The sequence below is a fragment of the Crinia signifera genome, chromosome 4 (assembly GCF_055691185.1).
Source record: "Crinia signifera chromosome 4, ASM5569118v1, whole genome shotgun sequence".
Taxonomy (NCBI): domain Eukaryota; kingdom Metazoa; phylum Chordata; class Amphibia; order Anura; family Myobatrachidae; genus Crinia; species Crinia signifera.
In genome coordinates, this window is record NC_139220.1 from 287,860,603 (window position 1) to 287,877,352 (window position 16,750).

The 16,750-nt window shown below is 48.2% G+C and overlaps 1 protein-coding gene across 2 annotated transcripts in view; it reads right to left on the reverse strand.

The window, feature by feature from the left end:
- The window catches only part of LOC146075571 (uncharacterized), a 32,576-nt gene extending 16,849 nt beyond the window's left edge, over nt 1-15,727 (reverse strand). Inside the window, exons 1-4 of one of the 2 annotated variants that reach the window (XM_083184926.1) lie at nt 15,536-15,727; nt 14,809-14,844; nt 3,452-3,575; nt 174-315 (exon numbers count right to left, since the gene is read on the reverse strand). In XM_083184926.1, coding sequence (XP_083041052.1) covers nt 174-315; nt 3,452-3,575; nt 14,809-14,844; nt 15,536-15,665 — 432 coding nt within the window. In that variant the 5' untranslated portion in view covers nt 15,666-15,727. The remainder of the gene's footprint in view (nt 1-173; nt 316-3,451; nt 3,576-14,808; nt 14,845-15,535) is intronic. The other variant, XM_083184927.1, reaches the window with a different exon arrangement.
- Between the last annotated feature and the right edge of the window lie 1,023 nt (nt 15,728-16,750).

The window sequence follows — 16,750 nt, forward strand, 5'->3', positions numbered from 1 at the left end:
TTGGACTTCTATGAAATGGCCTGTTCCACTGAAGCACAATTCTGTGCTCACCTCAAGTTTACATAACCCAGAACTAGGGGCGATGCACAAACAAATCCAGCTGCAGCATGCACTTATAAATGTAGGAGCAACACTTTCACAGGATGGTGAAACCCTAAGGAGCACTGGCTTACCTTGTAATCTCTCGGGTTAAACGGTCTTGAAAAGTTTGGGCGAGGTCTTACTGGTCTCTCCCAGAAGACATTTCCCCTGTCATTTTCCCAACCTGCATTTCCGTGAAATGCAGGATTTCCAGAGTCAGGGTGGAAGGGGGGTCTGTAAGAATGAGAAATTGTACATTGTTACAGACTTTAGGGGCTCAATCCAATTAGGAGTAGGTCTGCGAATGAGTTTAGGTCCTGAAACTCACAAAACTTTGCACAGATGGGAATGACCAAGAAATGTGAGATCCAAATAGAATTTGCAGTACAGTTCCGTCAAGTTCAAGGTTTCCAATTTATTTTTTAGAACCCCAATAAAAAAGGCATATATTTGCCAAATACCTAATTATCAATTAAGGGGGGCTTCTGAAAAAAGTTGCAACATTCTCTTACCTTGAAGATTTTCCCTTCCTTTTTACACCACCCACTGGGGTGGGGGTGTTCGGGGTGCACATAAAAAAAAAACCTTATTTAGGGTTTTTTCTCCCCCCCCAGTATATTCTTGCATGCCATGTTTGTTATGGATCGCATTAGGTGTAACACACAGTAGTTCGCTTAATTTCTTTGTACCATTGCATTTATCCTTCCGGAACGACTTTCCACTTCATGCTAGACATTTTTTCAGTGAGTCCAGCTCCCTCAGTGTGTCCCCTGCACTTATGGCAGCACTGTCCTGTCCCATCCCCACTGAGATTTGTGGTTTGCACTCACTACTGGTGAATAGATACATGCACAGCGAGGGGAAGGCTTCAGGGTAGGCCAGCATCTCTGTAGATGAGAACACGTTGCTGCTGTCCCCCGGGGTGCCCGACTACTACTCTGCCCTTTTTGGGATCAGGTTATTTCTATCTCCAAGTCAATAGCAAGTAGCATTCTGCTACCTCATTCTGGCTCCTTAATCTATACCCTGACCCTCTAATGGCTTATAAAAAATCTTTATTGAAGTTCCTTAATAGTGCTGCTAATGCGGTGATCCCAGTCCGCTGGCAATCTACATCCCCTCCCACTATACAAGAATGGTTCACCTGAACGAATATGAATATGTCCATGGAGGATTTGAGGGTGGCCCTGGCAAAGAATCAGAAGCTCACAGCTACGTGGTTGGAATTTAAGTGTTCTCCATTGTATTTCCTGAACACTGCTTGGAGTTTTGCCGTTTTGATCATCCCTGACTGGCTCTTAAATAGCATTTTTGTATATCCTCTGGGGCACCACACACTTCCACTCCTGTACTTCCCTGCCCCTTCCATTATCCTGTAGGTTTTTGTTTATTTCAGCATTTGCTAGTATTTATTAACCTGGTTTGATTTGCTTTGTAATGGCCACGTTTCTATGGATTTTGTTGGCTTGTTATGCGCGATGTCCCATGATCCATTTCTGCTGCATATAATCCATATTTCTTTGTTTCAGGCATTACCATATGATACATTTTGTATTTTGCTTACAAAATTCCATAAACAGACGTAACACAAGGAAAGATCTGGTCAACTCCGAACTGCCCGGAAAGTGATAAATGCAGAAATTTTCTTCACTAAACTTGCATTTCCGGGTATAAAAGGTGCAGCTGCTTCCGACTTAGTCGGCCTCTTCATTTTTTTCAGCCAAACAGGCATTCACCATCCACAGTATGAAATGCCTAGCTATATATCACTTTAGTTGAAAACCACGTCAAAATGACAGCTTCTGCAATGTAATGTCACTGACCTCTCTCAGCCCACAAACTCTCCACCCCCTATATGCTCCTACCTCCAATCTGTTTTCACAGCTCTCTCCATATCCAGCAAGTTTGAGACAAATCATTACAAGATTGCTGTTCTGTGGACCAATTCGGTCTGTCAGACGGCCTCAAGTGGTCACTGGTGGTCCTATATAATGTATTTGCTGTTGTCTACAGCGTTTCGGGCGTTAACCCATCTTCAGGACACAGATGATACTCAAATCTACCTACCCTACTTGTCAACATCTTCGTTAAATTTCCACTGATTAGTCATTAACAACGTGATAACTATCACTGTTGAGAATGCTTAAACAATACCACCTCACTGCTTAGGTGTCATCTAATCAATATCATCCCACAAACTCGCTAGCTAGGTGTAATTTAATCAATCCCACACATTCGCTGCCTAGGTATCATTCAATCAATCCCATCCCACCCCACAAACTCACTGCCTAGGTGTCATCCAATCAATCCCACCCCACAAACTCACTGCCTAGGTGTCATCCAATCAATCCCACCCCACAAACTCACTGCCTAGGTGTCATCCAATCAATCCCACCCCACAAACTCACTGCCTAGGTGACATCCAATCAATCCCATCCCACAAACTCACTGCCTAGGTGTCATCCTTGATTCTGAGCTGTCCTTTGTTCCCAACATTTAATCAATCTCAAAATGACTCACTTATTCTCTCTTCTGATCCTCGTGACCCCAGACAAACATGGCTGGGTCACTGTATCATACAGCCCACCATGAGCATATGCAAGCTGGCTGAACTAGTGTTCCCGCTAGGCTGTTTTAGCGGGGCACTGCGCCCTGCCCGATTTTTAAAGGGCAAAATGCACCCTGCCCGTCTCGCAGCGCCCCGCTAAAACAGCCTCACGGGGAAGCCCAGCGTTGCCGTTGACGGCGATGCCTGGCGCTTCCCTGGCAGCACAGTGGATTCGGAGGGGCCGGGCCCGCCCCCTTTGAGGACTGTGGTGACCGGGCCCGCCCCCTTTAATGACATCGGCGGCCCAAGCACACCTCTCATTACGGCCGCTGCCCGGGCACGCCCCCTTCATGACGTCGCGGTCCGGGCACGCCCCTTTCATGACGTCGACGCCCCGGGCACGCCCCTTTCATGACGTCGGCGTGCCCGGTCCGCCCCCCCAGCGCCCTGCCCGGTGTCACTCCTAGAGTGAACACTACTGAACCATTATGCAACAAAGGATGTCACCTATCCTGGTGTATTAATGCCTATTCCCTTATAAACTGTAAGCTTGCATGCAGGGCCTTCCTAACTTTCTCTCTGCTATGACCCAGTTTTGTATGATCACTACTGTTCAAATTGTATAGAGCAATAGAGAGTTTGCTATGCTACATATTAAATTAATGGAATATGTAAAGGATGCTACAACGAGCACTACAAATGCTGGCAGTGTGACAGAAATGTGTCTCATGTAAAAATGTCCCATGTGCATAGTAGGGACTGGCTATAGGCCCAACTGATGCTTTTACAAACAATCTAAGAAAATGAAGTATCAATAACTACCCCTCATGGTGAGGAAAGTCTTGTGACTGCATCCCAAAACCTTCATTGTACCAGGGGCCACCATCAGAATTATTCATCATATCATCCTGGGCACTGTCCATTGGCTGATTAGAGAAATGAAACCCTGCACAAAAAGAAAGCCAGAATTAGGAAAAGGTGAACCTTGGCTAGACGTGGGAATGATCTTTAAAACATCTACAAATGCAGAATGGCATGACTTGGTTGGGAAAATACAAGTCGTGATGTGTAATATTTGGAGACAAATATGGGGATATCCTGATAGCAGCAGTAATTCACCACTGCTAATACATTTTCCAGGAGCTACCCTATTAGCCCCGATACGGAACCTTAATTCCCCCGATGTGGCCACTTATCGGGCATTATGCTTTGAACCCCTCATCCCTGATAAGAAGCCCTCAGATCTGCGATAACACATGGGTGTGGAAACTTATCCCAGATGCCATGTGATATTACCCAATAACGACACATATTTCAGCTGAAAAGAGAAGATGCAGTAATAGCATAGCCAGTACTCCCCATCATGCTAAAGTCCCAATACCAGAACATTTTTGGGGGTCCAAAAATGATTGGGGCTAATAAGATACTAGGCTAAGCCAGACTTGTGAAAGTGCATTCCTGCTAGCCCAGAGCACATAACATACTGTATCTACTGCTCCAGATGGAGAGCGCTACAGGAGGTACAAAATGTAGCATGAACAGAGAGGAGGAACTACACAATCCATGATGTTTAAATGTAACTGCCAGATGGGCGTACGTGGGCACCGCCTCTTGCAGCCACATGTAACAAGTTTTCCATCTCTGGAATTAGTTATATTGATTACATTTAAAAAACAGGATTTACTGAGCATTCAATCATTTTCCTCACTTTTAGGGGGATATGTACTAAGCCTGGGAGAGTGATTAGGTGGAGAGAAAGTACCAGCCAAGCAGCACCTAACTTCCATGGTACAGGCTGTGTTTAAACAATGACAGGACCTGGTTGGTAGTTTCTATCTGACCCCTAGTGCCAACCAGCCAGTTTGCCATTTTTCGAAAGCTTAAAACGACACTTAAAAAGTGGACTGGTTAGTATTTCCTCTATATCCATGCCTTGATAAATCCCCATCTCTATATTCTAGGGCCAGAATGTCAATGAAATGCATTTCCAAAATGACAAAACAATAAACAGTACAATAACATGTAATAAATACACTTATTTTAATAGGTGTCAATGGAGGAAAAAACTTACAATACAGTGTCAGAAAGTTACGCTAACCTAAACTTTTACTCTTAACACCATGTGCATTTCAAGCTAGACTGATAAATGGTTGAGCACTTTTTTCTTAATCCATTTAACACCTTTAGCTGGGCTCGACTACAGTGGCAACCAGCAGTAAGACAAGGGGAGTATTCAATCCGGAGTTACGACTGTCGAAACAACCAGACAGTCCTGGACGTTTCTTCATCTGATCCGACAGTACACAGGCCAACAGACGGGCACCTACCGGTAAACTGTTGATGGAAGCTGGTAAACCGTCATGCCACCGGCTTCTGCTGGGGCTTAGGCTCCTGGACTCTTGGAGCAGCCTGAGGACGGGCTCTGGCTCTGGAACCTCTGGATGACTGGAAGCCTCTCCCTCTGCCCCGGAAGGGGCGCTGAGTCCGAAAGGACTGAAAAGACGGACCTGCGAACTGTCGCCTAGGAGGAGGAGGAGCTGCAGACGGTAGGAAAGCCGACTTCCCCCCCGTCGCCTGCGTGATCCATTTATCTAATTCAGGACCGAAGAGGATGTCCCCAGAAAAGGGAAGACCCTCCACAGCCCTCTTAGATTCCGCGTTTGCCTGCCAAGAGCGAAGCCAGAGGGCTCGCCGCGCTGAAATGGCGCTTGCTGAGATTCTAGAAGAGATCAAGGATACATCCTTAGCCGCCTCTCCTAAGAACATAGCAGACTCCTTAATGTGTTCCGCTAAGCATCGTATCTCATCCATAGGCATACCTGCCTCCAATCCCTCGATGATTAACTCCGCCCATTTGACATTTGCCCTATTTACCCAGGCCGAAACTATTGCCGGTCTGAGTTGAGTCCCTGCTGCTACATAAATGGCCTTGAGAGTAGCCTCCATCTTTCTATCAGAGGGATCCTTCAAGGCCGAAGCCCCCGGGACTGGCAATGTCGTCTTTTTGGAAAGCCGGGAAACTGAGGTGTCCACCGGAGGTGGAGTCTCCCACCTGCTTAAGGCGGCTGGCTCAAAGGGATACAGAGAAGTAAAACGTCTGGGAATCTGGAACCGTTTGTCCGGGTTCTTCCATGCTGCCACAAGCTGATCCTGATTTGGGCAGGGAAAATATGCGAATTATACTCACCGATAATTCCTTTTCTTCCTAGAGATCCCATGGCAGCCATGACAGTGGGATATTCCCCTCCTCCTACCAGATTAGACAGGACTTTTTTCAGGGACCGCCCCCCTTGGGTATAACAGCTCACACCTCCCTCTCCTCTGTGTCTTTCGAGTGTCTCCGCACCAACGTCCCTGAAAAACTTCTAGCACAAAGGGTGGGAAATAAGTGGCTGCCATGGGATCTCTAGGAAGAAAAGGAATTATCGGTGAGTATAATTCGCATATTTCTTCTACGATCCCCATGGCAGCCATGACAGTGGGACATACCCAAGCTGCATAATAAACGGGAGGGAGCCAATATGAATGTAACAGAGATTTATTCAAGAGACTTATCTTACGGACAAGGCCTCTTCAATTACAAGACTCCCAAAATGGGCTGTAGACACGTTCAAGGCATAGTGGTTAGTAAAGGTATGGACGGATGACCATGTAGCGGCTTGACAGATCTCCGATACTGACGCCTTGGCCCTTCTAGCCCATGATGTGGCCACTGCCCTGGTTGAATGTGCCTTGATGATTGGAGGCGGTCTCTTATCTTCATTTTTGTAAGCGAATACGATAACTTCTCGTACCCATCTTGAAATGGTTTGCTTCGTAGCCCTAGAGCCCTTCTTCGGACCCTCAGGGATAATGAATAAGTGATCAGACTTTCTGATCTCCTTTGTACGGTCCAGATACACTGAAACTGCTCTCACCAGATCCAGCGTATGATAGGCCTTCTGTTCGTCATTAACCGGCTCAGGGAAAAACCTAGGCAAGGATATTTCCTGATTTAAGTGGAACGCTGATATGACTTTTGGCATGAAGTCTGGGTGAGTTCTCAGCACAACTCTGTCAGGGAAAATCACTAGGTACGGTTCCTTGATCCAGAGGGCCTGAATTTCGCTGACCCTCCTCGCCGATGTTATAGCTATCAAGAACAGTACCTTCCATGTTAGGTACTTTACCGATGAGTCTTCCAGGGGTTCAAAAGGCTGTAGCATTAGTGCTTTTAGCACCAAATTCAGATCCCACGGGGCCACTAAAGATTTTCTTGGTGGCCGTATTCCCTTGATTGCTCTGCAGAACTTCTTTACTAGCTTTTCCTCAGCTAATCTTCTGTCCAACAGTACACTGAGAGCAGAAATCTGTGACTTAATGGTGGCTACCGCCAGCCCCAACTCGAACCCTTCATACAGGAATTGCAAGACCTTGGCCGTAGAGATATCGGCAAACTGACCCTCAAAGTTCCCCCATGAGATGAACTTCTTCCAGGTTTTGTAATATATTAGCGAGGAACCTTCTTTCCTTGCTTTCAGTAACAATTCGGTCACTTGTTCGGATAAGTTATGGCGCTTTAGGGACGCCCGCTCAATCGCCATGCCCTCAGCGAGAAGCTTTCTGGCTCTGGATGACATATTGGTCCCTGTTTCAACAGGTCTGGTATCACTGGCAACACCCACGGTGGTTGCACCGCCATCCTTAGTACTGTAGTAAACCAGGCTCTTCTCGGCCAAAATGGAAGCACTACCAGTACTTCCACTCGGTCCTCTCTGATTTTCTTGAGCACTCTGCTGATCATGGGGAATGGCGGGAAGATATATCCCAGAGTGAACTCCCATTTCACTGAGAACGTGTCCAGTGCCGCGGCTTGTGGGTGAAAGGATTTCGAGCAGAATCTGCTCACCTTCTTGTTGGAGAACGACGCCATCAGGTCTATCTCGGGTTCGCCAAACCTGGCGACTATTTGACTGAACACCTTCGAGTCCAACTCCCATTCTCCCGGCAGAATCCTCTTGCGACTTAGAAAGTCCGCTACAGTGTTCTCTGGACCCGGAATGTACACGGCCGAGATTGATTGCAGGTTGTTCACTGCCCACGACATGATCTTCCCCAACACTCTCAGTACAGGTAAGCTCCTTGTACCGCCTTGGTGGTTTATATGTGCCACTACTGTCATATTGTCTGACATGATCCTTAGGTTGGTATTCCGAAGTTTGTTTTGTAGGCAACAGATTGCCTCCCAAACGGCGAGCAGTTCTCTGACATTGGATGACCTTGCACTCTCTTCCGCGGTCCAAGCCCCCTGCACCGAGCTCCTCCCAAGGTGAGCGCCCCAACCTTGAAGACTCGCATCGGTCGTCATAACCACAAATTCTGGGCTTGAGAGACTGGAGCTTCTCCTTAAGCCAGAGCTCCACCACCTTAACGAATTCTTCGTCTCGGCATTCAGGATTATCTGGAACCCCTCGTGGGTCTGATTCTTCATGAATGGGAGCAACTGCCACTGTAGCTTCCTCATGTACCACTGGGCCCATGGAATGATATGTATACATGATGTCATCATCCCTAGAAGTTGTAGCGCCACCTTCAGGGGGCATCTTCCTTTTGTTAATAACAGTTGCGTCAGATTTTGTATCTTCAGACAGCGGTCTACCGACAGGCTCACTGAAAACTTTACTGTGTCTATAAGGACACCCAGGAACTTGATTGTCTGGCATGGCTGCAGCTGACTTTTTTCTTGGTTGATCACCCAACCATGTTTCTGCAGAAATTCTATCGTAATTTTGACACTCATCTGGACCTCTCTCGCTGATCTTCCTGCCAGCAATAGGTCGTCCAGGTACGGCCAGATTTGGATTCCCTGCTTCCTTAGTTCCGCCACAAGTGTCACCAAGACTTTTGTGAACACTCTCGGCGATGTCCTGAGCCCGAAGGGAAGGCAGGTAAATTGGTAATGTTGGTCGAGAAGCGAGAACCTGAGAAACTTTCTGTCCTCTAGTGACACGGGGACGTGATAATAAGCGTCTTTCAGGTCTATCGACGCTAACCAATCTTCTTGTCTGAGACCCATAAGGATAGAGCTTATAGTTTCCATCTTGAACTTTAGCTTCTTGACAAAGAGATTCAATCCCCTCAGGTCCAAGATGGTCCTGAAACCACCTCTCCACTAAGAAGAGGTTCGAATAATACCCCAGACGTACTTGGTCTTTCGGGACATGTTCTATTGCTCCTATTTGTAGGAGCTGTAAAATCTTCAAGGTGAGAGTCTCTTTCCAGTTTCTTCACTGGAACTCTTGACCTGACAAATTTGTTCTTCCAAGGCCTCCTTAGAAATTCTATTTGGTAGCCCCTTTCCACAATATTGATGACCCATCTGTCTGATATCGATGTCTTCCAGACTTCCGAAAACTGAGACAACCGGGCTCCAACTCTCACCATTGAACCACCGTCATAACTTGGCACCTCTCCGATACTGTTGACGAAAGGACTGGCGAGTCATATTCGGATTCCCCCTGCGGGAGTACTGGCGACCGGGCCGATAACTTCTTGCCTCTCTATAAGTCTGCCTGCTAGAGGTAGGGATGGGAAACCTATTCCTCCTGTCTTGGGGTAGTCTCACGGACTTCCCCCCCGAAATTCTCTGGATCATCGAATCCAATTTTGAGCCAAACAAGAACCCGCCTTCAAAGGGTAGTGCCGTCAGACGATTTTTGGAGTTGGCATCCGCACTCCAGGGTTTGAGCCAGAGCGCCCTCCTGGCCGTTACTCCTTGTGCCATCGCCTTAGCCGAGAACGACACCGCGTCCAAAGAGGCCTCACACAGGTATTCGATAGACTTCTGTATGGTCTGTAAACTTCTCAGCAGATATTGCTTGGAAATCTTCTCGGTTATGTCTGTATGGAGCTCCGACGACCATAGCCTCATTGCCCTTGCCACCGACGCAATAGCCACACTGGATTTAAGCGACAGCGCAGAAGTCTGGTGCAATTTCCTAAGCGAATTTTCGATCTTCCTTTCCATCGCGTCTTTAAACGCCGCCCCATCTTCCAGTGGTATGGTTGTTCTAGACGTCAGCTCTGCCACCGCTGCGTCGACCTTGGGCACTAGACACCACTTCAGGAAATCCTCATCTTTGAAAGGATACATTTTATCCACTCTCGCCCAACCAGCCATCCTCTTATCCGTGTTGACCCATTCCTTATTGATCATCTCACGGACTACTTTGTGAACCGGGAAGGTTCTTCCTTTCTTCGATCTATCTTCGAAAAGTGGATCTGCTGCAGTGTCTGAGGCTTCCGGATAATTCATGGATTTGTAAATGCTTTTCAGCACACTTTCCACCAATTCGAGGTTGAAAGATCTTACATCTTCCTCTACTTCACCTTCCTCAATGTCTTCTGCCTCCACTGGGTCTAATTCCTCCGAGGAACCACCCCCTTCTGTCAGCATTCCAGCCTGCTCCCGAGACCTCTTGGGCTTCTGAGACTGCAAGAATTCTTCTTTGGAGACAAACGACTTTTGCATCCAATCCATCAGTTTTTTAAGGACATCCGATTGGTCCGACTTATCCACCTTAGGCTGTGGGATTTTGGCACATTCTTCACACAGAGTCCTCTTATCGGCACTAGCAAATGCCTTGTCACAACTCATGCAAGTACAGGTAAGGAATTTCTTCTTAGCTGTCCTTTTCTTATGAACAGGTGATTTAGGCACACTGGAAACAAAGCAGAAACCTAACTAGTATCATGCAAAATAAAACCAACTAATGCCCAAAAACCAAAGGGCTTACCTCAAAGGGGCAATGTCAGGCTGCTGGGAAGAAGGTGCTTGCTGCTGCTGGCTTTCCTCCATGGTTCTGCTGCTTGTACAACACCACAGGTCCTGCAAAGCATGTCCGTTTATATTTAGGACAGCTTAACTCCTTGCATGCCAGCAGCGCTTATGCCTGGCGATTTTTGCGCCCATTTCCGCAAAGCGGAACCAAAAATCCGGTCCCCGTTTCCGGGGACATTATTTAGGTGCACACTTGGTGCACCACGCCGGCGGAAGTGACGTTTTACGCGCACTTCCGCCGCACGCGTCTCAGCACCCGGCAGCTCTAAGCGTCGGCTTCCAGCCAGACGCTTCCACGCGCTGACCATCCGGCGATCAGCCACGCGCCAGCCTCCCTGCCAGCTCTGTCTCCCAGCGTGACAACCCAGCTCCACAGCCTTCAGGTAACGCTGTTACACACCCACACAAAAAACGGGGATCATGCAAAATGACATGCTGCCGGGATTTTAGGCAGATAACTGGCGCTAAGCACAGCTCTTACCCATAGTAGCTGCTGGAGGCAGGTATCTCAAAGGCCACACTCCTCCGCAGCTCTCCTTCTTCCCGGGAAGCCATCCCATATATGCAAGAGGTAGCCCTGTTTAAAAATAAAATAACGCCCTGCCTGTCCTATCTAGACGGAGACAGGAGAAAAAGACACAGAGGAGAGGGAGGTGTGAGCTGTTATACCCAAGGGGGGCGGTCCCTGAAAAAAGTCCTGTCTAATCTGGTAGGAGGAGGGGAATATCCCACTGTCATGGCTGCCATGGGGATCGTAGAAGAAAACTACTGATGCCTTCTGAACCCCGCCAAACAGATCAAATTCCTGCGGCTCTGGTCTGGGATCGTCCGGTAAACGAAGAACCTCCTTTACCGCCATTATAAGAGCCTCTATCCCTAAAGGAGTCGGTTCTCCCTCAGGAATGACATCCTGAACCTCTTCCCATTCACCATCCTTCATTTCGTGAAATGGATCCTGTTCCTCCTCTAAATCATCCTCCACAATAATAGCCTGATAAGGACGCTTATTGCTGGATGTGGAAGGCCTCTCTGGTCTGATCATGGAGCTAGCTAACCCCTCCACAGACCTTGCTAGGGCTGTAGCCCACGAAGGCTCAGCTCTGCGAGCCAGCGCCAACTCAGAAGTGAGTTTTGACATAGTACCCACTAAGGTTGAGGCCCACTGGGGCGCCTGAGACCCCGCCAGTGATGCAGATTCAGCACCTGAACATGACTGACAAACAGTGGCATTACCCTCAGCAGTGTATTGAGAAAACTTTGCTGTACAAACAGTACAAGCGAAAACCTTCTCAGAGGCTTTGGACTTGCCCGTCATGATTCCTGCCCGCCCGGTCCAATACCGCGTGCGATACAGGATTTTACAGACACACACACACACACACTGAGTACAGATACACCTCTCACAAGCCAAAAACCTCAGGGTTCCGTGAGACCTGGAGGAGAATGAGCCCTGTTACACCAAGACCAATACAGCGCAAAACACTGTGTCAGTGATATCTTTCAGAGCCTTCTAAGCTGCAGTCACCTGTGAACAGGAAAGAGTCAGCCTTACTGTGTATCTGCGTAATGGCCGCGCCATGCCCGCCTCCCTGAGCAGCGTGTCCCCTCTCCCTCTTACCTAGCCAGCGAGTACAGACCTGACAGCGCCCAGAGCCACCCGCTTGCTAGCACTCCTCCGTGTAACGGCACCGGCACTTAGTACTGCCGCGTGAGACCTGTACACGAGGACGCGCCGTTTTCAAGATGGCGGCGCCTCACAACGCTGCAGAGAACCGCGTACAGCGCGGCAGGCGGGGAGCAGGGGACGGCGTGTGGAAAGAGCGCTCAGCGCCTACTCACCACCGGAGGCTTCCACTTCGTGACTGGCGTCCCCTTTGCTGGAGGGGCGGCAGGAGCACGGAACTTGTGCAGGCAGGCACCTTTAGCGAGGTCCTGACTGACGACCTGGATCTCCAGGGGCGCTGAATACCCGGACCCACACCTTTCAATAGGTGGGGAAGGGATTCTACTACCAAGCAAAAAGTACTTGTAAAAAATATATATATATATAGCCAAAAAGCTTGAAAAAATGTGCAGGAGCAGAAAAACTGTGACCTAACTCCCTGGCACAATTTTCTCACTGGGGGATTGTGGGTCTTAGAGGGGAGAAGCCAGTATCCCCTAATTAATATTAAGAAGTGCCTAGCTCCCAGCATTCCCAGCTCTAATACCCGATGTGATTCCAGTGGTCCCTGCTGCATGTCAGAGAAAACAGGATTTACTGAGCATTCAATCATTTTCCTCACTTTTAGGGGGATATGTACTAAGCCTGGGAGAGTGATTAGGTGGAGAGTAAGTACCAGCCAAGCAGCACCTAACTTCCATGGTACAGGCTGTGTTTAAACAATGACAGGACCTGGTTGGTAGTTTCTATCTGACCCCTAGTGCCAACCAGCCAGTTTGCCATTTTTCGAAAGCTTAAAACGACACTATTTCCTCTATATCCATGCCTTGATAAATCCCCATCTCTATATTCTAGGGCCAGAATGTCAATGAAATGCATTTCCAAAATGTCAAAACAATAAACAGTACAATAACATGTAATAAATACACTTATTTTAATAGGTGTCAATGGAGGAAAAAACTTACAATACAGTGTCAGAAAGTTACGCTAACCTAAACTTTTACTCTTAACACCATGTGCATTTCAAGCTAGACTGATAAATGGTTGAGCAATGGTTGAGCACTTTTTTCTTAATCCATTTAACACCTTTAGCTGGGCTCGACTACAGTGGCAACCAGCAGTAAGACAAGGGGAGTATTCAATCCGGAGTTACGACTGTCGAAACAACCAGACAGTCCTGGACGTTTCTTCGTCTGATCCGACAGTACATCAACAGTTGGTATTCAATGTACCGACTGAAAAATGTCAGAAAGTCTGCAAATTGTCGGTAAACGGCTGCGAATTAGACAATCCATGACAAAGCAGATCCAGATTTAAAAAAAAAAAAAAAAAAAATTGTATCTGGCACCCTTCAATGCTGTTAACCGCAACAATGAAATGGTGAGTGCTGATATTTCCCGTGTCAGGAAATAACTGCACAGACTGAATACCCACATGGACTGAAAAGCTATAACTGAACTTTATTCATCACAAACACCACAATTATGGGCAACCCATAAACTTGGAGAGCGAGGTAACTAGTATGCATGCATGCAAAACCGACCAGTTTTGTCAGCCCTCGAGTGTTTGCAGGATGGCTTTGTGCATGCGTACTATGGGCCGTAAGCATGCGCAGTGTATGCGATCAGGTCTGAATCAGGCCCTATGTCATATCACATTCGTCTGTGAAGTCCCACTGCTTACTCATTGTGCTGCGGGGGAAATCTATGCTGCAAAAGTGGACAACAAACTTCCTACTGCAGCCCACTGGGCGTGGAATTGTGGTATGTGACATCACAACCTGGGGCGAATGCACTTATAACAAAATGGAAGACGTTATGCTGTCCCATAACAATATTTTTTGGCAATAAAAGGAGGAGGGGATATTAATGAAGAAATAGGGGCAATAGTTTAACCCCTTCAGTGGCAGTCCCGGAAATTTTCCGGGCCAAGCTGCGGTGCCGCAGCGGGCAGTCCTGGAAAATTTCCGGGCATGCCACTAATCTACAGGTGTGCGCCAGTGGTGCCTGCAGGTGTGCACCACTAGCGCATCACCTCAGCAGTGACCCCCCACTAGGCCGCTCCCGTCCCCACCTCCACTGTTGGCCCCCCCCCCAATACCTTCGCTCCGGCGATCGATCACCTTTGCTCCCCTGCCGCCGCCATTACTTTGGGAGAGATGGTGGCAGGCTCAGGGGACTCGGGATCGCTCTGGTGTTCAGGCGTCTGAGTCCTTCCGAGCCTGCTGCCGGCTAGTGTGCTGCTATGATTGGCAGTGGCAGGGGAGGTCCTCTGGAGTGGAGGGGAGTGCTGGGACTCATCTAACCCATCAGTGGACGGTTTTTCTGGGACAGGAAAAAACTGTCCTATTTAGGTACTCCTGCCCCAGAAAAACCCACCACTGAAGGGGTTAAGGGGGGCCTAAGGGCACAGAGCAAAAGAAGAATAAAAATATACTTTTTAAACTTTATTACATAAATCTCAATTTCTGAATGATTTTGTCTAAACAAATTGCGTAGTTACTAGGAACAGAGTTTTCAATGGAAACACAAACTAAATACAAGCATGGGGGAGGGGGGCTTGTATACCTAGCCAAGGTAAGAACCCTCAGGCCACTTCAAGTAGGTTTGTCAATCTTATCCAAGAAAACAAAAAATTATAAAGTGACAAATAGATAAACGACACTGTAGCAAGTTCAACGCGGCCTGTGGCACTCACCTGGTGGATTTCTCCTTGGACCCCATGGCCCAAATCCTGAAAAGGAAAAAAAAGAAGGGGTTAAGTGTTGGAGAAGTACTACATCAATAGCCATGTCCTAAAGGAGAATTTCCCACATAACAGACAAAGGTAACACTGATCAAGCTGGCAGACCCCTAAACTAATACATAATATAAATTAAAACCAAAACAATTACAATCTGAGCTCCCCAATATCACAAACCATCCAACAGGATTTACCACTGGTACAATCTGACCTTTGCGCTATTGTGGTTACCTGCAGAGCATTACACCTCACCCCAATTGATCAGGCCAGGTACTATATAGAACAGATGATGAGACTGTTATACTGGTGGGCTGTAGCACATCAGCGAGGCCAGTCACCAGCGACTGCAGCACATTATACATATAAGATAATAATGAGAGGACGGTCACTGGTAGTATATACTCTCTGCAACTCTATGGATGCGCATACCATGTTCCCCATACAGCAGTACTGGGCATCGCAGTATAAACCTTGCCAAGGCCTGCCCCCCACTCTACTCACACATTAGCATGGGTGCCACAGCGGGTGCTATTCTCCCAGACTCTCTGTGTGGTGATGGAAGTAAAAGTCGCACAATGTCTTCCCGCCTATGTGGCCCCAACAGCAGCAGTACGTGTGCGGGCGGCTGCTGGGTACTGCTAGACTTTGCCCACAAGATACCGCGGCTACTGCTCGCTCTTACCCCCGTATGCATGATCCATGTCCCCAGCGACTGCAGCAGCACTAGCAGTGTGACTGAGGGAGAGTCGCTCACCCCGTTGTTCGCGGAAGCAGCTACCGCGCCTACGCATACCGCCCCTCACGCCTCTCATTCTGACTGGCCGCTTCCACCGAGCCAGCGATCGTAGAATGAAACTCGGAAGGTTATTTGCTGGCGCGGCGGATGTGACGTCACGACGCGGAGTCCACGAGGCAGGGAGCGTGTACGTCACGGCAGTAGGCAGGCAGCCGTAGGCCCCTTAGGCCGTAGCCAGCGGCAGCCATGTTGTTGTTGGCTCAGCTGCCGAGCAGGCTGATCGCGGCAAAGCGGAGGCTGCTGAGCTACACGCCGCTGGTTAGCGTTGTGTGAGAGATTGCCGAAGAGTGTCCATGGGGATGTTGCTGCTTCTCATCAGCTTTTTTTTTTTTTGCAGTTCTCTTTCAGTATGCTGGGTGCAGCTTTTGCTTTAGGTCCAAACGTACTTGCATTTTTTGCAAAGCGTGTATGGACAGCAATGATGGGGAAAACTGCTGGGCTGAAAATTGCTCAGTGCATACTAAATAAGAGTAATTTTCACTCGCCTAAATGATTTCCCCGGGTAGTGGACGACTTTCCATAGCGGGCATTATGGAAAGCCTTTCACCCCTTCACTCATCTGCTGGTAATACCAGTAGATGAGCGGCAGGGCCATCAATGATACAGGAGTGCATATCCGTGCTCAACGCTGTCCTGTACACGCTGGGTGGCTTTTGAGCTGAAAAAATGTAAAACTCAGCTCAAAATCACCCAATGTACCTCCGAACATTTTAAAATCTGTAATCGGAGTCACTGCCGGACCAAAAAAGGGGTGGGGCATACCTTTGACCAGAGAAGGTGCGGCCTAGTGCCATGATCCCTGTTCTCCCATATTGATGGCAAAAGTATTTGACATCGGCCATAAACCATCAATGATTTTGAATCATCGATGGTCCATGGCCATCCCTAGGTGTGCCCAGTGCTCCCCTAGCAGCTGTGTAGCCTCCTGCCCTCTATCCATCACAATTAAGAGGTACCGTATGCTGGCCCACATCATCACTTCAGCGGTAATCTATGGCTCCCCCCGCCTGTGGGACATTGCCACTAGTGGAAGGGCCAGTCTCCAAATTATGGTACTGTGTGGCTGTAATCAGGAGAGTTGGGAGGCACAGATACAGCTGT